The sequence below is a fragment of the Choloepus didactylus genome, chromosome 2 (assembly GCF_015220235.1).
Source record: "Choloepus didactylus isolate mChoDid1 chromosome 2, mChoDid1.pri, whole genome shotgun sequence".
Taxonomy (NCBI): Eukaryota; Metazoa; Chordata; class Mammalia; order Pilosa; family Megalonychidae; genus Choloepus; species Choloepus didactylus.
Window position 1 is genome coordinate 239,849,323 of NC_051308.1, and position 27,154 is coordinate 239,876,476.

General features: G+C 44.8%; 1 protein-coding gene across 4 annotated transcripts in view; it reads left to right on the plus strand.

Moving 5' to 3' along the window:
- Positions 1-27,154, plus strand: part of CLSTN1 (calsyntenin 1) — an 83,554-nt gene that overhangs the window by 39,833 nt on the left and 16,567 nt on the right. For 2 of the 4 annotated variants that reach the window (XM_037828580.1, XM_037828582.1), the window contains exons 3-7: positions 19,120-19,149; positions 20,351-20,546; positions 22,197-22,405; positions 24,722-24,871; positions 24,983-25,168. In XM_037828580.1, coding sequence (XP_037684508.1) covers positions 19,120-19,149; positions 20,351-20,546; positions 22,197-22,405; positions 24,722-24,871; positions 24,983-25,168 — 771 coding nt within the window. The remainder of the gene's footprint in view (positions 1-19,119; positions 19,150-20,350; positions 20,547-22,196; positions 22,406-24,721; positions 24,872-24,982; positions 25,169-27,154) is intronic. The other 2 variants (XM_037828581.1, XM_037828583.1) reach the window with 1 other exon arrangement.

The window sequence follows — 27,154 nt, forward strand, 5'->3', positions numbered from 1 at the left end:
GTCCGTAGTCTTAACACATGATAGAGCTTGTGGGCAGCCACCAGAATTTACTTGTCAAAGCTCTGAAATAAAAGCATACGCCAGTGTCAGGAGCTTAGTCACTGGAAGCGCGTTGTAAATCATTTATTTGTTATTAATCAGACCTTCCTCTTTAATGTACAGGGTCTAGCCCAGGTCGATTTCTTGGGTGAGACTAAGAGAGTAGTGTCTCGGTATCTGTCAAGAATTTTAGGAAATCAAATGACTCAATTCCTTATCAACCCCTTAACCTACTAAATCTGCTAAAGGCCTGAGAAGATTAGGGTAAGGGTGAGTATGAAAAGCTTGGTGGGATGGTGGTTAAAATTCAAATGTAGGAAACAAAATATTTTCCAAATCAATTTACTTACTCTGCTTATGCTCCATACTTTCTGATAGTTAAAAAGACATGACATTTTTCCAGAGGCAATTAAAATTTAATTACATTTACGTAGCAGAATGTGTCTTATTTTTGATTAGTAGATTATGTATGTTGTACAAACAGACTCTGAATGAGATGAGATCAAATGGTGTTCACTTGAATTTACGAGTCTACTTGAAAGCAAACCATGTAATACTATGGCAACTTGCAAGCAATCATTTGCTCTGTTAGTAAAGTTTACAATTAAAAATTAGTTGCATGCTTGTTCTACAGTTAACAGTTTCAAATGCAATGACATCTTGTTAAAACAACCAATTGTACATTTTCACGCCTCACTGAGGCTTCTAACAAATGTTGACATGCTAAACTTCATAAGCACAAAACACAGAATAAATAAATTTTACATTTTAGTATTTAATGGAGATTTAAAAGCTTGACCCAACTACACAGGCTGGGAGTATACATCCTGCTGATATCAGAGTGAAGGGTTCTATTCCAGCATCCTTTTTCCCTTACCTTCCTGGAATGAGGACAGATGTTTTAGGAGATTAAACAATTTTGGTATGAATAGACTCTAAAAGGAATTTCAGGGCAAGAATGGGGACTTTGTTTCTATAGGTGTTTAATTAGAACATTCCCATTCATTTTTTCCTTATTCTTTGTGCCCTGAGGATGACTGATGGGGTTAAACACTGCACCTCGGCACCCAGGCGGACGTTATGTTTGCAGCAGCGTGTGTGTGTGTGTGTGTGTGTGTGTGTGTGTGTGTGTGTGTGTGTGTGTGTGTGTTTGTCTGGGGGCTGTATTAGGTTGAGCCACAGGAAATTGCCATTTTTTATGTCAACAGAGATTGAATTTTGGAAATTTCATGTGATTCAACCTGATATGAGATAATAATCAACTGAGTAGCAGTTTTAAACAAGTATCTAGATGTTAGGATAGAAGCTTCATATTGCGGTTATGGACTAGAATCACCTCAACTCACTTTGGACGCGGCTGCCTCCCAGGGAGGTTTGGGATCAGTCGTCAGTAAATATTAGGTGACTATGCTACGATCTCTGGGGAATTTTTTTTAAATGTAATTTTATTGAGATATATTCACATACCATACAGTCATCCAAAGTGTACAATCACTTGTTCACAGTATCATCACAGTTGTGCATTCATCACCACAATCAATTTTTTGAACATTTTCATTACTCCAAAAAATAAGAAGAATTAAAAAAAAAAAGTGAGAGAGAACACCCAAAACATCTCATACTCCTTTTTCCCTCTACTATTCATTTTCTTTTTGTCCCCCCTTTTTCTACTCATCTGTCCATACACTGGAATAAAGGGAGTGTGAGTCACAAGGTTTTCACAATAACATGGTCACACCGTGTAAGCTATATAGTTATACAGTCATCCTCAAGAATCAGGGATACAGGATTGCAGTTCAGCAGTTTCAGGTATTTCCTTCTAGCTGTTCTTGTACACTAAAAACTAAAAAGGGACATCTATATCTGCAAAAGAATAACCTCCAGAATGATCTCTCAACTCCATTTGAGATCTCTCGGCCACTGAAACTACTTTGTTTTGTTTAATTTCTCTTCCCTCTTTTGGTCAGGAATGCTTTCTCAATCCCACAATGCTGAGTCCAGGCTCAACCCTGGGAGTCGTGTCCCACGTAGTGGGGAGGGCAGTGAGTTTACCAGCCAAGTGGACTTAGAGAGAACAACAAAAGAGGTTCTCTGGGGGTGACTCTTAGGCACCATTATAAGTAGGCTCAGTCTCTCCTTAGCAGTAACAAGCCCCATAAGGGCAAGCCCCAAGATTGTTGACTTGGCCTACTACAATGGTAGTCCCCAGTGCTTGCGACAATATCAGGAATTCCCCAGGTGGGGAAGTTTAATGTTTCTACATTTTTCCCCAGGCCCTCAAGGGGGCTTTGCAAATACTTTTTATTCTCTGCCCATACATCTGCGGTGTATCAGGGCTTCACGCTAACCTGTGCAAACCAACCAGATCTCCCCGCCTACTCAAGCTTCCATGTAATTATGGTGTTTGAATAAACTGACCGTACAAGTTAAATTATATAGCATGCTATAGAAAGTACGGATTTTTAAAAAAAATTTTTTAGGTGAGATTGTTCACAAACCATACAATTATCCAAAGATCCAAAGTGTACAATCAGTTGCCCAAGGTACCATCACACAGCTGTGCATCCATCACCACAGTTAATTTTTTTTTCAATTTTTAGAACATTTTCATTACTCCAGAAAAGAAAGACAAAGAAAAAAAAAAAAAAGACTGAAATCCTCCCAAATCCCTAACCACCCCACTCCATTATTGATTCATAGTATTGGTATAGTACATTTGTTACTGTTGATGAAGGGATGTTAAAATACTACTAACTATAGTATGTAGTTTGCAATAGGTATATATTTTTTTCCTATATACCTCTCCATTATTAACTTCTAGTTATAGTGTCATACATTTGCTCTCGTTCATGAGAGAGGTTTCTAATATTTGTACAGTTAATCACAGACATTGTCCACCACAAGATTCACTGTTTTATACATTCCCATCTTTTAACCTCCAACTTTCCTTCTGGTGACATACGTGACTCTCAGCTTACCCTTCCACCACATTCACACACCATTCAGCACTGCTAGTCATTCTCACAAGGTGCTGCCATCATCCCTGTCCATTTCCAAACATTTAAGTTCACCCTGGTTGAACATTCTGCTCATAATAAGCAACCGCTAATCATTCTTTAGACTCATTCTATATCCTGATAACTTATATTTCATGTCCATGAGTTTACATATTATAACTAGTTCATATCGGTGAGACCCTGCAATATTTGTCCTTATGTGTCTGTCTTATTTCACGCAATATAGTGCCCTCAAGATTTCTTCATCAACCCATTTTTTTAAGACGGTTTTGTTCACACACCGTACATTCTGTCCTAAGTAAACAATCGATGGTTTCCTGTGTAGTCATGTATTTATGTGTTCGTCACCATGACCACTATCTATATAAGGACTTCTCCATTTCTTCCACAAAGAAGGAGGAAGAGTCAAAAAAGGTAGAGAGACAAAAGAAAGAGAAAAACAAACAAAAACATGACAGCTAGGAAGCGACGAAAGGAAAGATAGCAGTAAACCAAAGTAGAATAAAGAGTCAGACAACATTGCCAATGCCAAGAATCCCATACTCCTCTCCTACCCCCCCCATATGCATTTAGCTTTGGTATATTGCCTTTGATACATTAAAGGAAGAATAATACAATATTTCTGTTAATTATAGTCTCTAGTTTGCGTTGATTTTACTTTTCCCCCAATACCACCCTATTTTTAACACCTTGCAAGGTTGACATTCATTTGTTCTCCCTCATGTAAAAACATATTTGTACCTTTTATCACAGTCGTTGAGCACCCTAGGTTTCACTGAGTTATACAGTCCCAGTCTTATCTTTCCTCTTTTCTTCTGGTGTCCCACATGCTCCTAACCTTCCTCTTTCAGCCATATTCCCAGTCATCTTTCTTTAGTGTACTTACATTGCTGTGCTACTATCTCCCAGAATTGTGTTCCAAGCCTCTCACTCCTGTCTTTTCCTTTCTGTCTGTAGTGTTGCCTTTAGTGTTTCCTGTAGAGCAGGTAGCTTGTTCACAAACTCTGTCATTGTCTGTCAGAGAACATTTTAATCTCTTCCTCATATTTGAAGGACAGTTTTGCCAGATACAGGATTCTTGGTTGGCGGTTTTTCTCTTTCAGTATCTTAAATATATCACCCTGCTTCCTTCTTGCCTCCATGATTTCTATTGAGAAATCCGCACATAGACTTATGAAGCTTCCTTTGTATGTGATAGATTGCTTTTCTCTTGCTGCTTTCAGGGTTCTCTCTTTATCTTTGATGTTTGATAATCTGATTATTAAATGTCTTGGCGTAGGCCTATTCAGATCTATTTTGTTTGGGGTATGCTGTGCTTCTTGGATCTGTAATTTTATGTCTTTCATAAGAGATTGGAAATTTTCATTGATTATTTCCTCTATTATTGCTTTTGCCCCTTTTCCCTTCTTTTCTCCTTCTGGGACACCCATGACACATACTTTCCTGAATTTCATGTTGCATTCAATTCCTGGAGATGTTGCTCATATTTTTCCATTCTTTTCTCTATCTGTTCTTTTGTGTGTAGGCTTTCAGGTGTCCTGTTCTCCAGTTCCTGAGTGTTTTCTTCTGCCTCTTGGGATCTGCTCTTGTATATCTCCACTGTCTTTCATCTCTTATGTTGTGCCTTTCATTTCCATAGATTCTGTCAGTTGTTTTTTTGAACTTTTGATTTCTGCCATATGTACACCCAGTGTTTTCATTATATGCTTCATCTTTTTTGCCATATCTTCCCTAAACTTTTTGAATTGATTTAGCATTAGTTGTTTCAATTCCTGTATCTCAGTTGAAGTGTAAGTTTGTTCCTTTGACTGGGCCAGAACGTCGTTTTTCTTAGCATAGGTTGCAGTTTTCTGTTGTCTAGGCATCTGGTTTCCTTGGTTACCCCAATCAGGTTTTCCCAGACCAGAACAGGCTCAGGTCTTGGAAGGAGGAAATAGTATCTGGTTTCCCTGAGGGTGTGTCTTGGAAGATTGATGCACCCTGTGAGGCCTCAAGTCACAGTGCTTTTCTGCCCAGCAAGTGGCACCTGTCAGCCTGTTTCTCCAGACTGGTATAAGGAGGTGTGGCCCGTGGCTGTTTTCCCCCAGGCTCTGGGATCTGATTCTGAATGGAAGGCGGGTAGTAGAGCTTGGCACCACCTCTTACCTCTTAGGGAAGATACACCCCTTGGGGAGATTTCATTTGCATTTGAATAGTCTCTCTGCCTGTGCTATCTCCACCCTGGTCTGGGTCAGAGTGCTGGGAACTGAAAATGAGTGAGGCTTTCTCCACTGAGCCAAAAAAGGAACAGAAAGCCTCTTTCAGGGCCAGTCCATGGCCATCCTCAGTTTCACCCATCGGCCAGAGACGGCACCTAGTCCTCTGGTCTCCCGCTCCCTCCTAGAGAGGTCATCTGGCTCTCCAAGGTCAGTCATCACCACAACCCTCTGTCTGCTTGTTGGGGATTCATAGCTTGTATTGAGCAGTCAACATTTGTTAATTAAAACCTCAGTTGGGGCTGGACTGAGGCATATTCACTTGTTCAGAGAGTGCTGCTCTGCTCTCTAGCACAGCAAGGCTTTGCAGTTCGGGCTGCCATGGGGGGAGGGGGCTCCCAGCTCGGGTCTGCAGTTTTTACTTACAGATTTTATGCTGCAGTCTCAAGCATTCCTCCCAGTCCAGGTTGGTGTATGATGTGTGGACAGTCACGTTTGTCCCCTAGCAGTTATTCCAGATTATTTACTGGTTGTTTATTAGTTGTTCCAGGGGGACTAACTAGCTTCCACTCCTTTCTGTGCTGCCATCTTCTCCAAGTACCACAAAGTATGGATTTTGCACCAAATAAACATCTCTTCCTTTGGTCTTACACAGAAATTGAGGTTTTAAAACACAGGAAGTATCATCCTTTCCCCTTAGTCTGGTTTACCTTAGTTCTAATCAAGTCCATTTCATTCATGTCTCTAACTGAAGTCTGATCTCTTTTTCAGCTTTTTTTAAAATTTGCTGTATGGAGTAATGCTGACATTCATAGCTGCTGAACTCTGGTTCTGAGTCTCAGTTGTCACACAGATACCCAAAGTTACAGGGCCCGACCAGCCCAGCATATCAGAATTTAGAAATAGCCCTTACAACTCAGGAATAGATATAACTGCTCTAAGAGCTTACAATCTAGGAACCTTTGTAATAAGCCTTCCCCTGATAACTTGTGCTCTCAGATTCAATTCTGAGAGTTTGCACATTATAGTTAGTCCATATTAGTGAGGCATTATAATGTTTGTCTTTTCGATTCTGGCTTATTTCACTCGACATATTGTCCTCAAGGTCCAGTCACCTAGGTGCATAATTCACGACTTCATTTCTTCTTGCTGCTGCTTGGTATTCCATTGTATGTATACACCACAGTTCACCATTCCGTTTATCAGTCGATGTACCCTTAGGCCACCTCCATCCATTGCAAATCGTGAATATGTGTCCGGCGCCGCCCCGCTCGACCCCTGTTCCCCGGCCGGCGAGGGGAGAAACAAGGGATGAGAGAGAGAGAGATGCAGACCACGCAAACTGACCTGGCTGGAAGTCACGACTCGAGCCACACGGCGGTTGCGAGAGCAAGTCTTTTACTGAAGCTAGATAAGCATTCTCTGTTACAGGTTTCCACGCGGGGCAGAGTGCCTCGCGGGAGAGCAGCCTCGATGTGGCCGTCAGGTATGGCTCCTAGTGGGCTGTCTCTCCGAGGTTCGCTTGGGCAAACTCTTAAGTACTCTACTCATAACCAATGATCTAGCGCCGCGCATATGCACTCAATTGGCAGATAGGAATAGTGAGTGTGCACGTCATAAGCGGAAGCAGGATATGGGCGCCATCTTGGCTCATTCGATGGGCGGGGGGACTTTGGAGCAGGTTTACAGCGCATGCGCTATGCCCGTCCCGGGAGACGGCTCTCCACATCTCCCCCTTTATTATTTATATCGACCCAGTGTCCCCAGTGATGAGTGTGCTCCCGTGAACCCAGATGGCTCACAATTTGTTCCGGTGCTTTGGGGAGTCTGGACTAGGTCTCAGCCATTTAGCGGCGGAGCCTCTAGCACCGACCAGAATGCTCACCTCATATGGAGACAGGAGAGTCCGTGAGCTGGAAACAACATGACTCTCCCTGCAGTGCTTTGCCTTGCAACTGGGGGACAAAGGCGGGGGCAGGGATAGCATTAACCAGAGTCGGAGGCGTCACTAGGCGTCCCTATGCATTGGCTAGAGTCAAGTCTGGCCACAACTATGACTCTGCCTTAGGGACCTACCTGAGACAAAAATTATGACTGCTGGCGTCGCCCGTTATACCCGGGACACAGCTGCGCGCTTAGCTACAAACCTCGCTCCCGAGTGCCCCGCCCGAGGCGGCCAGGATGGGGTATGGCCATCAGAATGGTCGCTGTTGGGGGTATCAAAGGTGGAGGACATAGCCATCATAGTGGTAACACGGTACTGCCGCGCTTGAAACAGGCGTTCTAGCAAAGATTTAACAATGACTAATCCCACCAATGGTCCCACCATCAAGAGAATCCAATTAGTCAAATTGGGCCAAGAGAACCAAGAGGTGACTTGGTCCCACAGATTTTTTACAGTCTCGCTCAGTGTGGAAAGGTCGAAACTAACAGGCTTCAATTTCCTAATGTTCTCAAGTCCCTGAAGGTCGGATTTCACTTGGTCGGAGAGATTGGTGAAGTTGGGGAGATAAGTGTCCTTGAGCCACTCGGCGACATCTTGCTGCTCCTCTGTCAAGTTCACCCTAACCGGGGTGACACAAAGCCTCCCGAATAACCATCGGGTATCACACGTCTGCTGGAGAACTCTCCAGAGTCCATCTATTTCTAGTCCAAGTTCATCTATCTCCGCTAGGAGTTTCTGAATGGCCTGGAAATTTAAGTTCAGCATCTGATTGTGGCGGCGTAGCACGTCTCGGGTAAGGTATGCCTCTTGGACGCCTAGACTTAGAGAAGGGGATATTGTTAAGTGAAACAACTTGAGAAACAGGGCCAACCCAGTCGGTTGCCTTGACGGGGAGCCAGACATAACTTGGGCGATACACTAGGATAGCGGGGCGGCGAGGCATCCGGGTCTTTGGAACGGTTGCAGACTGTAGGAGCAAACCCCGGAAGGAAAAGGCACCTTTGAGTCTCATTTTTACTCAAGATCCCTTCACAAGACTGGCGGCTCTTCCCTGTAACGTTAAGAAATTCAAGCAAGACTCCCTTACTTAACTCGCCATTACCAGTTTCACAAGTAGCATTCGCCGCAACTGTGGTGTTGACAACCTTGACAGAGAGGTTAGCAAAAGAGAGGATCAGTGTGTCATTGGTGAGGGGGAAGGACTCGTTGAAGCTTGTGGAGGAAATATTTCTGTCAGAAGGCAGGTGGTGGAGACCTAGAGACAGGGTACGAGTGAAAAACACAGGAGAGGCGGGAGACCCAGCAGAGAATGGGGCCAGGGTCGGGGGATGATGCCACAGGCCCCAAAGACCACTCTCCTGCGCTACCACAGTTCCACTAAAAAAAGAAAAAGGCAGATTAGAAGGATTGCTATAGGAGAGCAAAGAACAGAGTTACCGATCCTCTTTTTGGGCAACCGCGGGGTGGTCAGTCCTACTATTATCGTCTTGTCGGTCGTCGCCATCATCAGCAGGGTCGGAGGCTTGGTCTAATGGTTCAGGTTGTATATTCGTTGGCGTTTCTGACAGCTGTTCCTTGGCTTCTTCAGGTGATGTCACGGTTCTCACCAGTCTTTCCGGAACCCACACTGGTTGACGTCCTGGTTCCTGGGGAAAAACACAAACAGAGCCTCTGGCCCAGCTGAGCACCGGGTCAGGGCCTTTGTGGCAACGGCCACACGGCCTGGTTACTGCACCTGGTTCGCCAAACCGTTGAGTGGCAGGGGGCTGACGTCTATTGGGACAATCTCTCTTAAAGTGCCCTGATTGGCCACAGCCATAGCACCCGTTAGACTTTGCCCCTAAGGTTCTCGGGCCTTTTGTAGCCACCTGTAGGGAGCTAGCTAGCATGGCAGCTAGACCTGCATTAGTTAAAGGGCTGCCAGTATCTCTACAGAGCCTGACCCACTCTGTCAAATTTTTTGCTCTGTTTTGTGCCAGGATAACTTTGCACTCCTTGTTGCACTGCTCAAAAATCATTTGCTTAACCACAGTCTCTGCTACTCCTGGATCTGAGAAGATTCTCTCAGCTGCGGTTTGCATCCTGGCTACAAAATCCGCAAATGGTTCTGTGGGGCCTTGGTGTATATTGCTGAGTGAGGCCTGAGCCTCTCCCTTTCCTGTTAGCTTTTTCCAGGCACCCACAAAACAGCGGAAGATCTGGGCGTAGACCTCTTGTGGGAAACCCGTTTGGTTCTGGGCATGGGCGCCTCTCCCCAACAGCATGTCAGCATTCCACCCGCCACGTCTCCCCGCCGCATTCCTTGCGGCCTGCTCTTCAGCTAGCTCCTCAAACCATGCTTTCCAATCTATGAATCGGCCTGACGGCAAGCAAGCACGGGCTAGCTGAAAAATATCTGCGGGTGTATGATTTAGAGCAGAGAGGTTCTCGATCATGTTCAAGGTATAAGGGGCATTGGGGCCATACTGATGGACGGCCTGCCTCAATTCCCTCAATAGTTTGTAATCATATGATTCGTGCTGATTGCCACCTTGGGGATTGATAATAACCGGGTACATTTCTGAGACTGGCTGCGGCTCAAGTGGCTGGTAGCCACCCAGCATGCCAAAAGGTCTAAATGTTGTGAAAGGGTTCCATCTCCAGAAATGTCTCCCACCACTACCTAATGGCAAAGGGTCCTGAGGGCCTGTGTACTCGGGCGGGGGGTACGGCAAAGGTTGCCCCTCCCCTGACCGGCCCATCGGGGTTTCCGGGTCTGGCAGCAAAGGATAATTACATTTACTGGGCATGGCCACTAGAGGGAGCTCTCGGCGAGGTCCTTTGGTGGGACCGCCCAAGGCGTCAGTTGGGAGCTGGGGTGTCCCTGGGGGTGCAGCGGTAGACATTGGCGGGGCGGAAGGCCGCACGGGTGTGGCGGGAGGCTCCTCCCACTCAATTAGCGGGGATGCTTCCGCCTCCTCGTCGGTATCGCTATCTGACTCTGAGTCAGAGTCACTGGACTCCGGCGGTTTGCCCTTATAGGAGCCGTCCGCTGACGAAACTGACTGGGTTTCTTGGAGCGCGCACCGTGCTTCTTGCAAGGCAGAGGACGGGCTTAGGCCGGCAGCCGATTCTAGTTCAAGGACCGCACGGACGGTCTCCCATATGGGTACTAGAATCGGGTCCATACACACGCCCGTCTGGCGCGCTCGGTCTATGTCGCGACCGAGCTTCATCCAAGAGGGTAGGCTAAGGCTGCCGGTGCAGGCAAACCAAGGGGCAAAAGTATCAACATCATCAAGAAAACGCTGAAGGGAGCTTTTCCTGACCGAGATACCCCGTTGTTTCAAAAGGTTCTTTAAGGGAGCTAAGAGAGGTGAACTTCCGGACTGCCCCATGATTGCAGTCGGCACTATACTTCAGTCACTCGGAGAGCTCTTCCGAGTCCCCCGGGGTCACCTGAAAACCCACGGGCCCTAACTATCATGTAATAAGACGCACTCACCTTCTCGCGTTGATCAGGCGCGGGAAGTCCGCCGTAAGCTCGATGCGCAGCGCTGCTCTCCTCACAGAGGGACCGTCGAGAGCGAGGCAGGAGGAGGAGCGTTCCCCGTACGGGCCACCACTTGTCCGGCGCCGCCCCGCTCGACCCCTGTTCCCCGGCCGGCGAGGGGAGAAACAAGGGATGAGAGAGAGAGAGATGCAGACCACGCAAACTGACCTGGCTGGAAGTCACGACTCGAGCCACACGGCGGTTGCGAGAGCAAGTCTTTTACTGAAGCTAGATAAGCATTCTCTGTTACAGGTTTCCACGCGGGGCAGAGTGCCTCGCGGGAGAGCAGCCTCGATGTGGCCGTCAGGTATGGCTCCTAGTGGGCTGTCTCTCCGAGGTTCGCTTGGGCAAACTCTTAAGTACTCTACTCATAACCAATGATCTAGCGCCGCGCATATGCACTCAATTGGCAGATAGGAATAGTGAGTGTGCACGTCATAAGCGGAAGCAGGATATGGGCGCCATCTTGGCTCATTCGATGGGCGGGGGGACTTTGGAGCAGGTTTACAGCGCATGCGCTATGCCCGTCCCGGGAGACGGCTCTCCACAAATATGGCTGCCATAGACACCAGATGCAATGTCCAATCATGTCCCTGCTCTCAGTTCTTCCAAGTATATACCAAATAATGGGGTTGCAGGATCATATGGCAACCCCAGCGTTAGCTTCCTATGGAACCACCACACTGTCCTCTAGATGGGCTGCACCATTCTCCTTCCCTAACAACAGGAAATAGGTACATCCCTCTCTCCACATTTTCTCCAGCATTTCTATCCCTCTGTTTATTTTTTTAACAGTTTTATTCACACACCATACAAACTACCCTATGTAAACAATGAGTGATTCCTAGTATAATCACATAATTATGCATTCACCACTACAATATATATGAGGACATTTCCATCTCTTCCACAAAGAAAGAGGAAAAGGAGAAAAATTTGATGAATGAAAATACAAAATATGGAAGAAAAAAATTTTAAAAATACAATAAAAAGGTTAGACAACATCACCCCACCAAGAATCCCACATAATTTCCTTATGTTCCCCTCTTGCAGACATTTAGCTTTGGTATATTGCCTTTGTTACAATTAATGGAAGCATTTTACAATGTTGCTGTTAACTATAGACTCTAGTTTACAATGATTGTAATTTTTCCCCTATATCATCCAGTTTTAAATACCTTGCAATGTTGACATTCATTTGTTCTCCCTAATTTAAAAACATTCTTATATTTGTACATTTAGTCACCGTCATTGAACATTCTAGGTTTCGCTAAGTTTTACAATCTCAGTCTTTATCTTCTGTCTTTCTGTCTGGTGTCATAACTGCCCTTAGCCTTCCTCTTTCAACCATACTCATACTCATCTTTGTTCAGAGGACTTACAGGATGGTGTTACCATCACACACTCATGCTGTCCATTCTGTTTCTGGATCTATACAGTCAATCCTGTAGAACATTCAGTACTCCTTCAGCATCAGCTGTCCAATCTCTAACCTGTTTCTATCTCCTGATAACCTGTGTTCTCAACTCTCAAATTTTGCTCATCAATGTTCGTCCATATTAGTGAGACCATACAGTATCCGTCCTTTTGTTTCTGGGTTATTGCACTCTGCAGTTTTAACAAGTTTCCCAGGAGATTGTTGTGCACTAAAATTTGAGAACCACTGTTACAGTCAATGAGGAGCTAGTGAGACCATAATCCCTTGGGGACATGTGCTGTCGTTGTTACTGTATATTTAAGGTATCTTGAAAAACTACCTATCAGAGCCACAAGTGAGCTTGCCCCAGAAACTGGCCTGGACCAGTCAGTAGGGAGGCCAGTGGTCACCAAAGATGAGGAGCAGCCTGGACGTCCAGCTGGTGAGCACAGGCCCTGGCCGAGTAGGGCAGAGAGAGGTGGGTTAGGGATGAGAGCTGGATTAGCAGGGGCAGTGGGGTGGACATTGTTGCTCAGCAAGCATCCATTTCTCCTTCTTAACAGCCCCCTCAGCTCTTTCCCATTGGGTTTAGATCAGTGGGTCTACGATCTGTTCCCCCACCTCCCCCCGCCAGGTGCGCGCGTGACCCAAGCTAGGCTGACCGGGTGCCCCCTCCTTGGAATCCGAACATTGAGCAGAGGGGCAGAGATGCTATGAGTAGGTGATGTTCCTTTCTGTCTCAGGGGCGGTGAGCACTGGGCAGTTCTTTTGCTCTGGGACTGTTGTGGTTCCTAGTTCTGGTCTTCTGGGCTGCTTGGTTTTTGGCTGTTTCTGAGTCCCTTTCTGTAGCCCATCAATCCCATGAGTTCCCGATGGCTTCCCAATAAATTCCCATTGTCTAAACCAACTAGAATGGATTTCTGTTGCTTGCAACGAAAGAAGCTCAGCTGTCGGAGCCAGTGCTGATGAGCCCTAAAGGATGAAGGAAACACTTGCGCTGTCTGGCTCCTGAGAGCCGGGGGCACTCTCAGGGTAGGCTCTAGAGGTACATGCCGCATTACGGGAAGAGAAGGGTAGTCTGAGCCATCCTCAGATTTGGAAGAAGACTTAGAACCTGGGGCCAGCCTGAGGCTGAGGTTATCAAAGGGACAGATGAGGAAGGGAGGTTCTGTCTGCTAGGAACCCTGGACACTGCCTTTGGACCTTGAGAAGTCAAATCTCTTCTTTGTTGGGTTCATCCACTTTTATATTGTTGTGTTTTGCTCTTTAAAAAGGTTTTAGTACATTTGACTGTTTCAGGTGGTCCTTGGGGAATGAATGCAAAAAGAGAAGGAAAACGTTTGTTCCCTTCCTAGACTAGCGTATCATCGGGGAAACCTGGTAGGGCATTTCCTTGGTGAAAGCCGGCTCTAGGTAGATTTATCTAGCAGTGGTTCTAAATCTGAAGGGAGTGGAAAAGGGACAGAAAGAAATAGAATCTGAGAGGTGATTTTGAGAGGTCCTTCCTTTTGAGACTCAGGGATGTGTTTGAGAGGAGAGGGCTGAGTCTAGGATAGCCGACCGAGAATCCCAAGGGGTGGAGGTGTTCATTCCATGGGGCTACAGGGAGGGAACGCACATCACTACCATGTACCTCCCCATGTGCAAACACTGTATATGTGTAACTAGCAGAACTGTATACAACTGATGCAGGGGAGAAAAATGAGTGCCTGGCAGGATGGTATTATGGACAGAAGTTGGTCTCTTGTTTGGGGAGGAATATCATAAATTGAAATTTGAGGGTACATTTGAGAGGCAGAAGGATATACACCATGAAAATAATGAATTATTATTGATTTTGTCTGTGATGATGTTGTTTTAATTACATTAAAGAAAAAGCCCTTACCTGTTAGAGATACATACTGAAATATTTGTGGATGAAACAATATAATGTCTGGGATTTGCTTCAAAATGCTCCAACAAAAAACCAAACCAGCAAGCAAGAAGTTGGCAGAGACAGATAGAACAAAACCCTGAACTCCACTTTCTCCTGAGTCCTTCCCTGTCCTCTGTGTCTGGGTTCCCTAAATGGCACCAGAGAGTTACTCCAGACCCTTTCCCTCTCTCTCTTCCCTCGGTTACCAAGTCTTATCCTTCTAAAAATCCCATAAATGTTTTCTACTGAAGCTGCTTTAGTTTAGCCCTTACCGTATCTCATCGGAAATACTAAAATAGTTTTAACTTGTTCATTGCCCGTCACCTCGCTCCCATCAAATCCATCTTCTGCATTAAAATCAGTGTCACAGTTTGAATGAATAAATGGCAACCCTGTGCTGCAGGTGTGCTGGTCCCACTTGCAGATGGCCAAGGAGGCTCAGCTGGGACAGGGCAGGGGCACAGCCGGTGTGGGAAACCCAGGCTCAGTGTGGGAAACCCAGGCTCAGTGCGGGAAACCCAGCCTCAGTGCGGGAAACCCGGCCTCAGTGCGGGAAACCCAGGCTCAGTACGGGAAACCCAGGCTCAGTGCGGGAAACCCAGGTGCAGTCCCTACCACCTGCACTCTGAGGGACTACCTGGCAAGACGGTGTTTAGGCCGTCGTAGGTGAAAGGACCCAGCCTGGCTAGAGCTTAATAAGTTCCAGTGCATTTCAGGCACCAAATCCTGGTGGTAGCCAAAAAAGGTAGGGTTTGGTGGAAAAGATGTAACTGTACATTTTTGCTGTTCTCATTATAAATGGATCAGGTCTTTTAGGGAACAGCTTCAAGTTTTTTTTTTCCCCTTAACAAATTGTAACGTAGATATGTGTCAAAGCAGGAGTATTGATTGCCATCCCCCCTCTAGAAATCCCTCGGCAGGCTTCTCCGTCTCCGTAAAGGCACCTTCATCCTCACGGTTTCCCACTTGCCGTCCCGTGGCACGTGCCGTCACTGTCTCTGACCACCTGCCAGCACCCCCACTCGGGGCCCCTGGTTCTGGCCGTTGGCATCTCTTGCCGGGACCACTCACCCTCCAGGCCCTCTGCTTCCCTCTGCCCAGCAGCCAGATGGATCGTTTCAGGATATAAGCCAATGTCATTTTTCTGCTTAAAATTCTCCTTCTCACTTGCAGGAAAAGCCTCAATTCTTGCTGTCACCTGAGAGGCCCTGCACAGCGTAGCTTTGTGTCCCTGTCTGACCTCATCTTCCGTTCTCCCCTTTGCTCAGCTCCTTCAGTGGCATGGACGTCCTTGTTCCCAAACCACGCCTGCCTCGGGGCCTTTGCACCGCGGTTCACCCTCCTGAAACTGTTCCCCAGATAAGTGGGGTCTCCGCTCAAGCCTGAGCTGAGAAGTGAGGCCTTCCTGAAACACCTGGAGCATAAAACTGCCCTCCGATGCTCCCCTCTTGATTTATTTGTTGCCATAGTATTTATCATTATTGACAGACTATACATACTTCCGTTTTTATTTGTGAGTCAACAGGCACGATAGTATGTAAACCATGATAATATGTAAACCTGTGGGCAGGGCTCACTTGGTGTCCACAGTGCCCAAGGCAGTGGCTGGCAAATGTTATTTGCTTATACTTCTGTTGGATCATTATGTGAATGTTCTTTGGTAAAACTAGTTAAAATCATACTATTTACAATGCTGTCTTCTGTTTGTATGGAACTTGGAATTTCTTACATTTGGAATGGGCAGAATAGGATCTGACAAATATTTGTTGAGCTCTGGTTTTCAGTTGGTTGGTACAGGAATTAGTGCTCATAATAAATGATTGATTTTCAAAGCTGTCGAGAGGAGAGCTTGGACCTGGACAATAAGCACAACTGCGTTGCCCAGGGACCTTGGATAGATTAGAAAGAGATAAGGGAAATGGTTGTCTGCTGCCAGGCCCCTTCCCCCAGCCAAAAGAGAGGCTTAAGTCTCCTGTAGCCATTGGCAGACAGCCCCTGCTCTTGGATAATGCGATCTGGACATTACTGGAATGGCAACTGTCTGTAAAGCCTTATTTAGCACAGCCTGTGTCTCGGGGCTCTTAGGCCAGCTCTAACCTAGAGTGGCCTCCGTCAGGAAAGGACGTGGCAGTCACTGCCAACGTCGTCAACTCCGGTAGTGCAAACTGCCGCGTCCTCTCTGCAGAACAGCAAATTCCAAGTCGAAAACTGAGGCATTGGGGCAGCTTGACCTATTTTAAAATGTATTATGCAATAATAATACATACAAAAGATTATAAACATGGCATAATGAATTAATACATTCTGGAAAACAGCTCAACATGTCTTGTGCCCAGCAATTGTATTCATAGATGCGTCTCTAGAGCAGTGATCGGCAAACTTCTATGTAAAGGCCCGATGTAAGTAGCTCAGGCTTTGCAGGCCACGAGACTTCTGTCCGCAACTCAATGCTGCAGTGAAGTCTGCGGTTGTAACACAGAAGCACCCATCGACGAACGTGAACAAACAGGCATGACTATGTTCCAGCAAGACATTGCTGTGGGCACTGAAATTTGAATTTCATATAATTTTCTTGTGTCACAAAATATTTTAAAAGGGTAAAAAGCATTCTTAGCATACAGGCTGTACAAAAATCAGCAGCAAGTCGTTTTTGGCCCACGGGCCACTGTTTGCTGCCCCTTGCTCTCGAGCGCTGCTGACTATTGGAACTTGCTGTGAGGATGGAAATGTTCTGTGTCTGCATCCTCCAGTTCATTAGCCACATGAAGCTGTTGAAATGGGGCTAGTGTGACTGTGGGACTACATTTTTAGATCTTAGTTTTCATATGAATTTTAATTTTAACGGCCGCACACATGTGGCTAGTGGCTGCTGTATCAGGAGTACAGCTCCAGAGGGAATCTGTGCAGTACAGCAGGAGGTGTGGACAGACGTTCCGTTAGAGTTGAGTTCGTAAACAGCCCCAAACTGGAATTACAGTGCATTCCACAGTGAAGATAATTGTAGTAAGAGCAAACAGTGATTGAGTGCTTTCTTCATGCCGGGCAGTTGTTTGTGTGTTTTTTTGTTGTTGTTTTACCATTTTAGCCATTTTTAAGCTTAAAATTCAGTAGCAGTAAGTACATTCACAATATTGTATAACCATCACCACTGTCTCTTTCCAGAACTTTTTTTCATCATCCCAAATAGAAACTCTGCACCCATTAAGCAATAACTCCCCAGTCCCTCTCTGCCCCCCAGCCTCTGGTAACCTCTAATCTACTTTGTCTCTATGAATTTGCTTATTCTAGATAACTCATATGAATGGAATTTTACAGTATGTGTCCTTTTGTATTTAGCTTATTTCACTTAAAATATCTTCAAGGTTCATCTATATTGTAGCATGTATCAGAATTTCATTCCATTTTATGGCTGAATAATATTCTATTATATGATATATCACATTTTGAATATGTATTCATCAGTTTGTAGACACTTGGGTTGCTTTCACCTTTTGGCTGTTGTGAATAATGCGGCTATTACATTGTTCTACAAGGAGCTGTTTGAGTTCCTGTTTTCAGTTCTTTGGGGTATATATCTAGGAGTGGAATTGGTGGGTCATGTTTAAATCTATGTTTAACTTCTTGAGGAACCACTCAAGTTTTCCATAGCAGCTGCACCATTTTATATTCCTACCAGAAACGTACAAAGGTTCCAGTTTTTCCACATCCTCATCAACACTTATTATTTTTTTAATTGTTGTTGTCAATAGCTATTCTGGTGGGTATGCAATAGTATCTCATTGTGGTTTTGATTTGCATTTCCCTAATAACTGCTGATGCTGGGCATCTTTTCATGTGCTTATATTTACCTTTTGTATAACTTCTTTGGAGAAGTATCTGTTCAAATCCTTTGTGCATTTTTGAAATCGGTGTTTGTCTTTTTGTTGTTGAATGTTAGGAATTCTTTATATATTCTGGATCTTATTCCTTTTCCAGATATATGGTTTCCAAATATTCTCTCCCTATCTGAGAGCCGGCAGTGTTTTAATCATTTTACATGTATCAACTCATTGGATTCTCACTACTCTGTAGTAGTGAAAATGAGTAAGCTATAGAATGTACATCAACAAGGATGAATGAATCTTATCCTTGTTGATGTACATTCTATAGTTCACTCATTACACAAGGTTGAGTGAAAAAAGCAAGTCACAAAAATTGCAAGCCATGAGCTACCTTTTTTTTTTTTTCAAATCCCAGAACAAGCAAAACGAAACAGCAAACAGCAGATTGCTTAGGGACGTACAAAGATAAGGAAAAACCCTTTAGAAAACCAAAGGAATCCAGGCCCCATAACCCTTAACCGCTGGAGGGAGTAGGGTACAGTTGGTGAGGCCCAGGGCCTCTGGTGGGAGCAGCTGTTTCTGCTCCCTGAGTAGCCTCTGGGTGTGGTGAGCTGGATTTACTGGTAGAACAGTAATTTCACATAATAAAAACAATGATCATTATAGCATCACTAGATAGTAATTTAATCTGGTTTCAGTTCACATTTAACCAGATATTCCCTTAGAAGAGGGGTTTCTATTTCTTGCCTTGATTGAACATTTTGATTCTTTATTCTGCTCAAGAACAAAGGGTTAAAACCTTTTGATCCACATTTTTGTTTCATTAACCTGATGATGCAGTGGTGGTTACCAGAATCTAGCAGAGAGAATTCAGCTTGAAAATGAAAATCCAAAAACAGTAAAATAATAAATAGGTGTACTTATTAACTGTTATCATTAAAAAGTGTTCATTTAAAAATCCTCATGACATTTGAAAGTGTGATAGCACTATTTCATCTGTAAGCTAGTGTAATTTCGAAATGGCACAGTAGTTGCTGGTAAGTTGAATTCAAAGTGACATTTTGCTACTGAGGATCCAATTTTGCTCTAGCCATTCCAGCAGCTGGCTCCTCAGCTCTTTGTTAAATTATATGTCAAGCCTTTCTATATAATATGTGCATCTTTGACTTTTTTTCCTTATTGTTCCGTCTTCATTCCTTTCTGTATTACTGACACGGGTTTATCTTTTCTCCCTTTAGAGAGTTTTGAGGTGACAGTCACCAAAGAAGGTGATAAAGGGTTCTTTCTATCCCTCTTATGAATATTAACCCACTAACTTTTGTTTATAAAATTGGGAATCAGCCCTTAAACAGAAGAAACTGTCATGCTTTTGTTTTTTTACCCCTATTTATTCTCCTACTTTGTTTCTATTTTTAAATATATTGATGGAAATTGTATGTAACCAAACCCTTGGTTAGAAATATCTGGAAATCAGACATCCATTTGAACTATATGGATAATCCTGTGCTTTTTTTTTCTTTTTTTTTAATCAAACTTAAGTTTGAAGAGAATTTTTGCTTTGTAACAATTTTCTACTAGTTGGGATTTTGGAAGAGTTCAGTCTTATTTTTCTACGAATACTTTTTGTAGTTTTATATACACCTCAAAACATTTATACCTGCTCTCCCATGGCAAGAATGGACCAATAGCTCTTAACTCCTAATTAAGTTTGTAAGCCACCTGACATGTAGTTAAGTTCTGAGGCAGGTTTCTCTTTCAGGTTTGGTAGGTTGAGGTCTGAAATAAAAGTAAAATCTAGCAAATCCCTCCCCACAATAGAAATTGTGTCTTAATAGTAGATGATAGCTGTTGAAATGGATGCCTGAAAAGTTGGTATTTCTACCTTTCTCATTTTTAATGATTTGTTTTGATTCCCTAATTTTAGCCAGGCTCATTGCACAGGAAGACTTACTTCTTTTGATTTTTTTTTTTTTTTTTTTTTTTGACAGAATTTCTGTAATTACGGTGCTGAACTTATACCTCACGCTTCCTCCTCTCTCAACACTTTAACTGTGCCTTTTCTCTGGTCCAAATCGAAAGAGCTGCCTGGCTTCCCCCAGTACCGGGCAGCCTCTTGGGGTTACAGAGGCCTTGGCTGTTTGCTAATGGGATCTCCTTTTACCCTGGAGCTATCTTAAGTACTCCTGTGAAATGCCTGTCTGTCGTTTCTCTTTCTCTTTTGTACTCCTGCATGAATGGATGCAAAGTAAACACATTGCTTGGAAAGCCAGACTCTGCTTCTTTTTACTAAAGCCCCTGAACTCACCCATGTTTAAGCACAAGTGCCCCTGCTTTGCCCACAGACCCTCCAACCCCTGGCTGCCAAATTGTTGTCATTCATTTCCTTTGGGGGTGGGCGGCCGGGGCGGAGGGGATGTGCAAAAGGTTGGTGCGGTGGAAATCCCAACCTATTCTGCTCTGACTCCCCAGGTGAGATCTGTGGATTTAAAATTCACGGGCAGAATGTCCCCTTTGACGCGGTGGTGGTGGATAAGTCCAGTGGCGAGGGCCTGATTCGCTCGAAGGAGAAACTGGACTGTGAGCTGCAGAAGGACTACACGTTCACCATCCAGGCCCACGACTGTGGGAAGGGGCCGGACGGCACCAACGCCAAGAAATCCCACAAGTAAGGGAGCCGGGCAGAGGGCAAAAATGACACACCGCGTGCATGTGTGTGTGTGCCAAGAATCGGTTGGGAGCTCTGCTCCTGTTCCCACGACTTGCTGTGCTTTTGAATTATGAGGCAGAAGATGGTTCTCAGTTGCCCGTGGTGAGATAGTAAGCCCTTTGAGGGCAGAATCATGCCTGTTTGGATTCCCCTCATCTATGGCTTCTGGTAAGAGCCCAGCACACGTTAAGTGTTGAAAAAAAAGAAGTGAATAAATAATTTTATTCTGCCAAATCACTGTTAAGAGAAACTGAGACTGTATTGAAAATTCAAAAGCCTACTTTTTCCCGAGGAAGATATTTTGTTGTTACATTTATCTTTTACTGTAAATTCTAAGGGCATAAAATTAATTAGTACTGTGGGCGCCCCGGGATGTGTGCAGGGTCTTCAGGGTGTGTGCAGCCTACCTGGGCTGTGTGCAGGCTCCCCCAGCTGTGTGCAGGTCCCCGGGGTGTTTGCAGTCTCCCCAGGCTGTGTGCAGCCTTACCTGGGCTGTGTGCAGGCTCCCCTGGGTGTGTGTGCAGCCTCACCTCGGCTGTGTGCAGGCTCTGCAGTGTGTGTGCAGCATATCTGGGCTGCGTGCAGGCTCCCCAGTGTGTGTGCAGCCTACCTGGGCTGTATGCAGGCTCCGGGGCTGTGTACAGGCTTCCTGTGAACAGTGAAGGTGGCCGGTACTGGTGAACTACTTCTCGTCATTCTTGTTTTCCCTGGAAAGTATTTTATTTTGATCAGTCACCTTGTCTGATTCAGAAACATGCCCTGATTAATAGCCCTAGAAAAGTAGCATGTTCTTTATTTGTAGCCTGACCTGATGACTCCTTAGTTTTCTTGACTAACCCAGTGAAGAGATGTCGAGGTTCAAAGAGTCCAGAGAGCAAAGTGACGTGACCAGTGTCAACAATTCTTCTGCCAGTCCCAGGCCCCCTCCTCACTGCTTCTATATTAAATGGCCCTCGGCAGACCAGTTGGGTGTTTGGGTGGAGGAAGAGAGAATTCTAGGCAATCAGTGGCACCATCTAAAGAGCCAGCGTGGGACATAGGTGTGCAGGACGGGAGGCAGGCTGAGTTCCCGGGAACCACAGAGGGTAGATCAGGAATCTGTGAGGACCCAGCTGTGGGTCGCTCGTGGCCGCTACCCCATTCCTTAGACACAGGACAGAACTTGTTTTAATTCCCATCATCAAACTGTCCCATGCTTTCTCTATTTCTTACCCATTCTCCCTTTGGCTCTAATGTTTTCTGAATTTTACAACAAAATATATCTCCACTTTTAACTTTATGATTAGAGAGGAGACAATGTCGGATAAAATGTATTTCCCTCCTGCAGGCTCTGATATAGTATCGTACGTTGTCAAAGAAAATTCCGAGTCTCTTTGAGTGTATTGAGTTTTTACCAGTTGGCTTATTCTCAGGACCTGAAGAGTCAACCCAAATCCCTATTTTAACTTTCCTTTTTTCCCGCTGCATTAAGATCAGTTAATCAGTTCATTTTCAGCTTCATTGTTATTATTTTTACAAAACAAGTTATTGGAAGGACATTTTAAAATAGGGCAGGATTCTTGTATCTTGGGAGTAAGAATGAACAGCTGTTTTTTTCGCCTCTGCCAGAGCCACGGTGCACATCCAGGTGAACGATGTGAACGAATACGCCCCTGTGTTCAAGGAGAAGTCCTACAAGGCCACCGCCGTCGAGGGGAAGCAGCACGACAGCATCCTGCGGGTGGAGGCCGTGGACGCAGACTGCTCGCCTCAGTTCAGCCAGATCTGCAGCTACGAGATCGTCACCCCAGACGTGCCGTTTGCTATTGACAACGACGGTAAGGGCGGAGGAGCAAGGGTGCCGGCTCAGGGAGACACAGGTCCTTTGGAGCTGGTTGGCTTCAAACCAGAGGTTACCGATGGGGTGCTCCGTCAGCACCTCGCAAAACTCCCAGACTGGAGACCCAACGTGGTGTGCACGTGTTTCACTTCTAAGTTTTCACCCTGTCCCCTGACTGCTCCTTCTCTGGCACTCTGAAAGTCTTGCGTTCTCTTACAAGGCTCTCCTCTTTTTCTTTTGCCACCAAAATCAAATAAAAAGCCCCCACTTAACATTTTTTTTTATGTTTTTTGATCTTCCATCTTTCAGCCAACATGCATCTGAATAGGCTGACCCTTGTCAATCACCGGGATGTAATTCTGACTCGAGCTGCCCAGAGTTGGGTCAAACCTTACAGGTTGAGAGGTGGTCCCGAGACCACCCTCACTTCAGATACAAGCTGCAAGTTTGAGGGGTTTGCAGGGCCGCCCACACTCCTGATCAGCTGGCTACAAATTTAGGGGTTTCTTCTACCCTATCAGGTTCAATAATTTGAAAGCATTAAATGTATGATTACAGTTTTATTTTTTTTAAAAAATAATATATGCATATAAAAAGATGCAAATAAGAGGGAACCAAAAGAAGAGACACATAAGGGAGATCTGGGTGGGCCTCCCAACGCAGGGCTTCTCTGTCCCCTCCCCGCAGAGTTGAGCCAGGACCCGATGCCAGCAGGGAGGCTCCCCGGAGCTCTGGGGTCCCAGGCAGTCATGGGGTTTCCTTACCTAGATGTGACTGCTGGGATCTGTGGCCGCTGGTTACGCTCAGTCTCCAGCCCACCCACCCACCCCCATGTCACTCAAAGCCCAACCCTCTAATCCCCTGGTTGGTCTTTATGGCATTCCACACACACACACACACGTGCACACACAATATCTTGTTAACATAACCACCAGGTACATGTGTGGGAGGGGCCATAACAAAGACCCCTGGTACCCAGGAGCCAGGACAAAGGCCAGACCGCTTTTTGGAGGCCAACTTCCTTACTAAACATTTTTTCTGTTCTTTATTACATTGGAATCTTCCGTCTCATATTCCTACTAGGCCCATTGCCACCATTTGTAATTGAACAGAATTAACTCATCCTAGAGCTTAACTTCTTTACAAAGAAGCCAGAGCTGCTTAATGATAACGCGGTGTCTCCACTGTTTACAAACATGGCAGACCTTTTATAAGAGCAGAGTTCTGTTCGCTGCCCTCCCCCCTACGTGGGACCCAACTCCCAGGGGTGTAAATCTCCCTGGCAACGCAGAGTATGACTCCCGGGGATGAATGTGGACCCGGCATTGTGGGACTCAGAGTATCTTCTTGACCAAAAGGGGGATGCGAAATGAGACGAAATACTTTCAGTGGCTGAGAGATTCCAAATGGAGTCGAGAGGTCACTATGGTGGACATTCTTATGCACTATATAGATAACACCTCTTAGGCTTTAATGTATTGGAATAGCTGGAAGTAAATACCTGAAACTACCAAACTCCAACCCAGCAGTCTGGACTCCTGAAGACGATTATATAATAATGTAGATTACAAGGGGTGACAGTGTGATTGTGAAGACCCTGTGGATCACACCCCCTTTATCTAGTGTATGGATGAGTGGAGGAATGGGGATAAAAACTAAAGGACAAATGGGGTGGGATGGGGGGATGATTTGGGTGTTCTTTTTTCACTTTTATTTTTTATTCTTGTTCTGGTTCTTTCTGATGTAAGGAAAATGTTCAGAGATAGATTGTGGTGATGAACGCATAACTATGTTATCATACTGTGGACAGTGGATTGTATATCATGGATGATTGTATTGTGTGTGAATGTATTTCAGTAAAACTGAATTTAAAAAAAAAAGAGCAGAGTTGTGTTCTAAACGGGTGGAGTCAGACAGTTCTCTTTTCCTATAACAAAGTGTATCTTTTAACAAGAGTATTTAGTGCAGCCTGAACTTGTACTTAATATTTGAAGTGCTTGAATGATTTTATTTTATTCTTACGTGTAAATTAGTAAATATAAAAATACGAACACGAAACTGTAAGAATAAATGGAGGTCAAATTGTGTGGCCTCATTTCCGCTGTTTAAAAAATTCTTAAAGATGAATTCAGAGTGTGCTCAGAGCTCACGTCTGCCAGGTTGAGGGTTAATTATCTCAAGCATGAGTTTATCCTGGGTCAGTATCTACAGGGTTTAAAGCGCATGCATTTTGTGTTTCAGCATAAGGCAATGAAAGTAAAAGACAGCACGAGTTTTTTGTTCTCACTCTTGTTGTTTGCTTTCCCTCTGTAAGGTTATATTAAAAACACAGAGAAGCTAAACTACGGGAAAGAACATCAGTACAAGCTGACGGTCACCGCCTACGACTGTGGGAAGAAAAGAGCAACAGAAGACGCCTTAGTAAAGATCAGCGTCAAGCCCACGTGTGCCCCTGGGTGGCAAGGTGAGAGTCCTTCTCTTTCCTGCGCTCGCAGCTGTGCTGAAAACGTACACAGCATAGGAACCTAAAATGTGTTTTCCCTCTTCTTCCACCCCGACTTGTGGGCAAATGCAGGGTGGAGCAATAGGATCGAGTACGAGCCGGGCACGGGCGCCTTGGCCCTCTTCCCAAACATCCACCTGGAGACATGCGACGCACCGGTCGCATCCGTCCAGGCAGTGGTGGAGCTGGAGACAGGCCACATTGGCAAAGGCTGCGACCGAGACACCTACTCTGAAAAGTCCCTCCACCGGCTGTGCGGTAAGGAGTGTCCAGGGCAGGCAGGAGGAACCTCACAGACGGAGGTGGGCGATGTACGGGCCGGCCGGGAGCGGCTGCTGGTGTTTGCAGTCGTCGAACCGAGACTGATTCTCTGAGATTCCTTCAGGGCTCATTTCCATACCTAGTGGGCTTCAGGGATGACATGCACCCCTAGAACTCAAAATGGTATGTGCATTTTCCTGGGGAGATGGCCGTACCTTCCATCAGCTTCTTACAGAGTCTGTGACACCCCTGCCTCCACACCCCCCAAATTAAGAACCACTGTTTTGACGAAAGTATTTCTCTAATGTACATTGAGAATCTTCAAAATAGACATTCTACAAGAATAAGGGGAGTGAGTTTTAAGAGAACAAAATGAGAGGTTTACTTAAGGACTTAAGAAAAAATGTAGGTAATCCAATAGCTTTTGGCAAACATGTACCAACTCAAAACCAAGATACATACCGAGATTGATCGGGTCCACCGACTTTCTGTATCATAAACATTGCTTGGGGAATTCGAGAGACAAATTATCATGCATCTGACCAAAACAGCTAACCGTCTTTCCTTACCATTGGTTGTGGATGTGTTTCTGTTTTATCTAAATGAGGTAAAGGGAGTCTGGGCTCCTCTCATGGAAGATGCTGGGGATGACTGTTTTCCTTGGCCAGTGATAAACACCAGTAAATTCAGTGGCCTGTACATAATCAGAGGTGTCTTCTGTGTTTTTAGAGCTACTCGGAATCAGCTTGGCAGGGGGGCATTTTGAATATTGATCTGTCTTTTCACCAGCCTGATAACAACAGTTAGAGTTAGACAGTTGTTCTTCGTATATAATTGAAATTTGTTACATGGTGAATAATCAAGAGGAAAAAAGTAGACAGTGTATTGTCTCATGCGAGTGATGACTATGATGTTTTGTGGCTTTGGGTCCAAATAGTCATAATCATGTACCCAAATATGTGTAAGTTTAGAGTTCTGGGGTATTTTCTATATTAAACTCTGCATATAAGTGTAATATTTAAAACTTATTTTCTTTCTCATAATGCCTTTATTTTTTATGGCATTAAATGAGCATTCTCTCAGCAGAACAGTTTGAAGTTAAGAATATTTGAGTGCTTACTGTATACCAGGTATCCCATGTGTGTTCGTTCATTGACTCTTCCCAATGGGCCTAAGAAGGAGATGGAATTGAGCTCCGTTTTGTAGAGGAAAGAATTGATACTAAGAAGGTTAAGTAGCTTGTCCAGAGTCACCCGATAGGCAGGGCCAGAGCTGGGACTGCAACCTGGCTCTGACATTCCTCAAAAGACTGCTGGGCCACGGGGTCCTGCTGCCCCTTGGAACTGAGGACCAGGTGCCTGAGAAAAGTTGTAGAATCTTTTCCATGGAAAAAAATTAAGGGAAATTTGAACTTGGTGCAATCCATAACAAAAATTGCAATGCTTTTTCATGTTCCTTGACTTAGCAATGCCATTTGTAGGAATTTATCCTAAGGGAATAATCATGACACCATGAAGGTGAGAATTATAGTGGGAAAAAATGAGGAACGGCTGTGGGATCCCTCGGGACGTGGGTTAAACAGAGTACGGCACATCTGTATGACAAAGCGGTGTCAGGCATTTGAAATTAATAGAATAGCACCAGTGGGTTAAATTAATAGAGTAACACTATATATACATATGTGTGTATATTCACAGGGAAACATTGAGGGTTTATCCTAAATGTTAATAGTGGTGGATATATTTGGGTGGGATTACAGATAATCTTTTCTTCCTTCCTTCCTTCTTTCCTCCTCCTTTTTTAAAATATCCACGGTGATTATTTATGATATTTTTGCAATAAAAACCACATTTTTAAGGAAAAGAAAACTGGAACCAGCAAATTGTATAACCCTACAGTAAGGACAGAGCCTGGAGTGCTTTTCCAACCCTTCAGGCATCCGAGTCCTTCCTGTAACCTGTCCTAAATGCCGCGGTTGTTTCA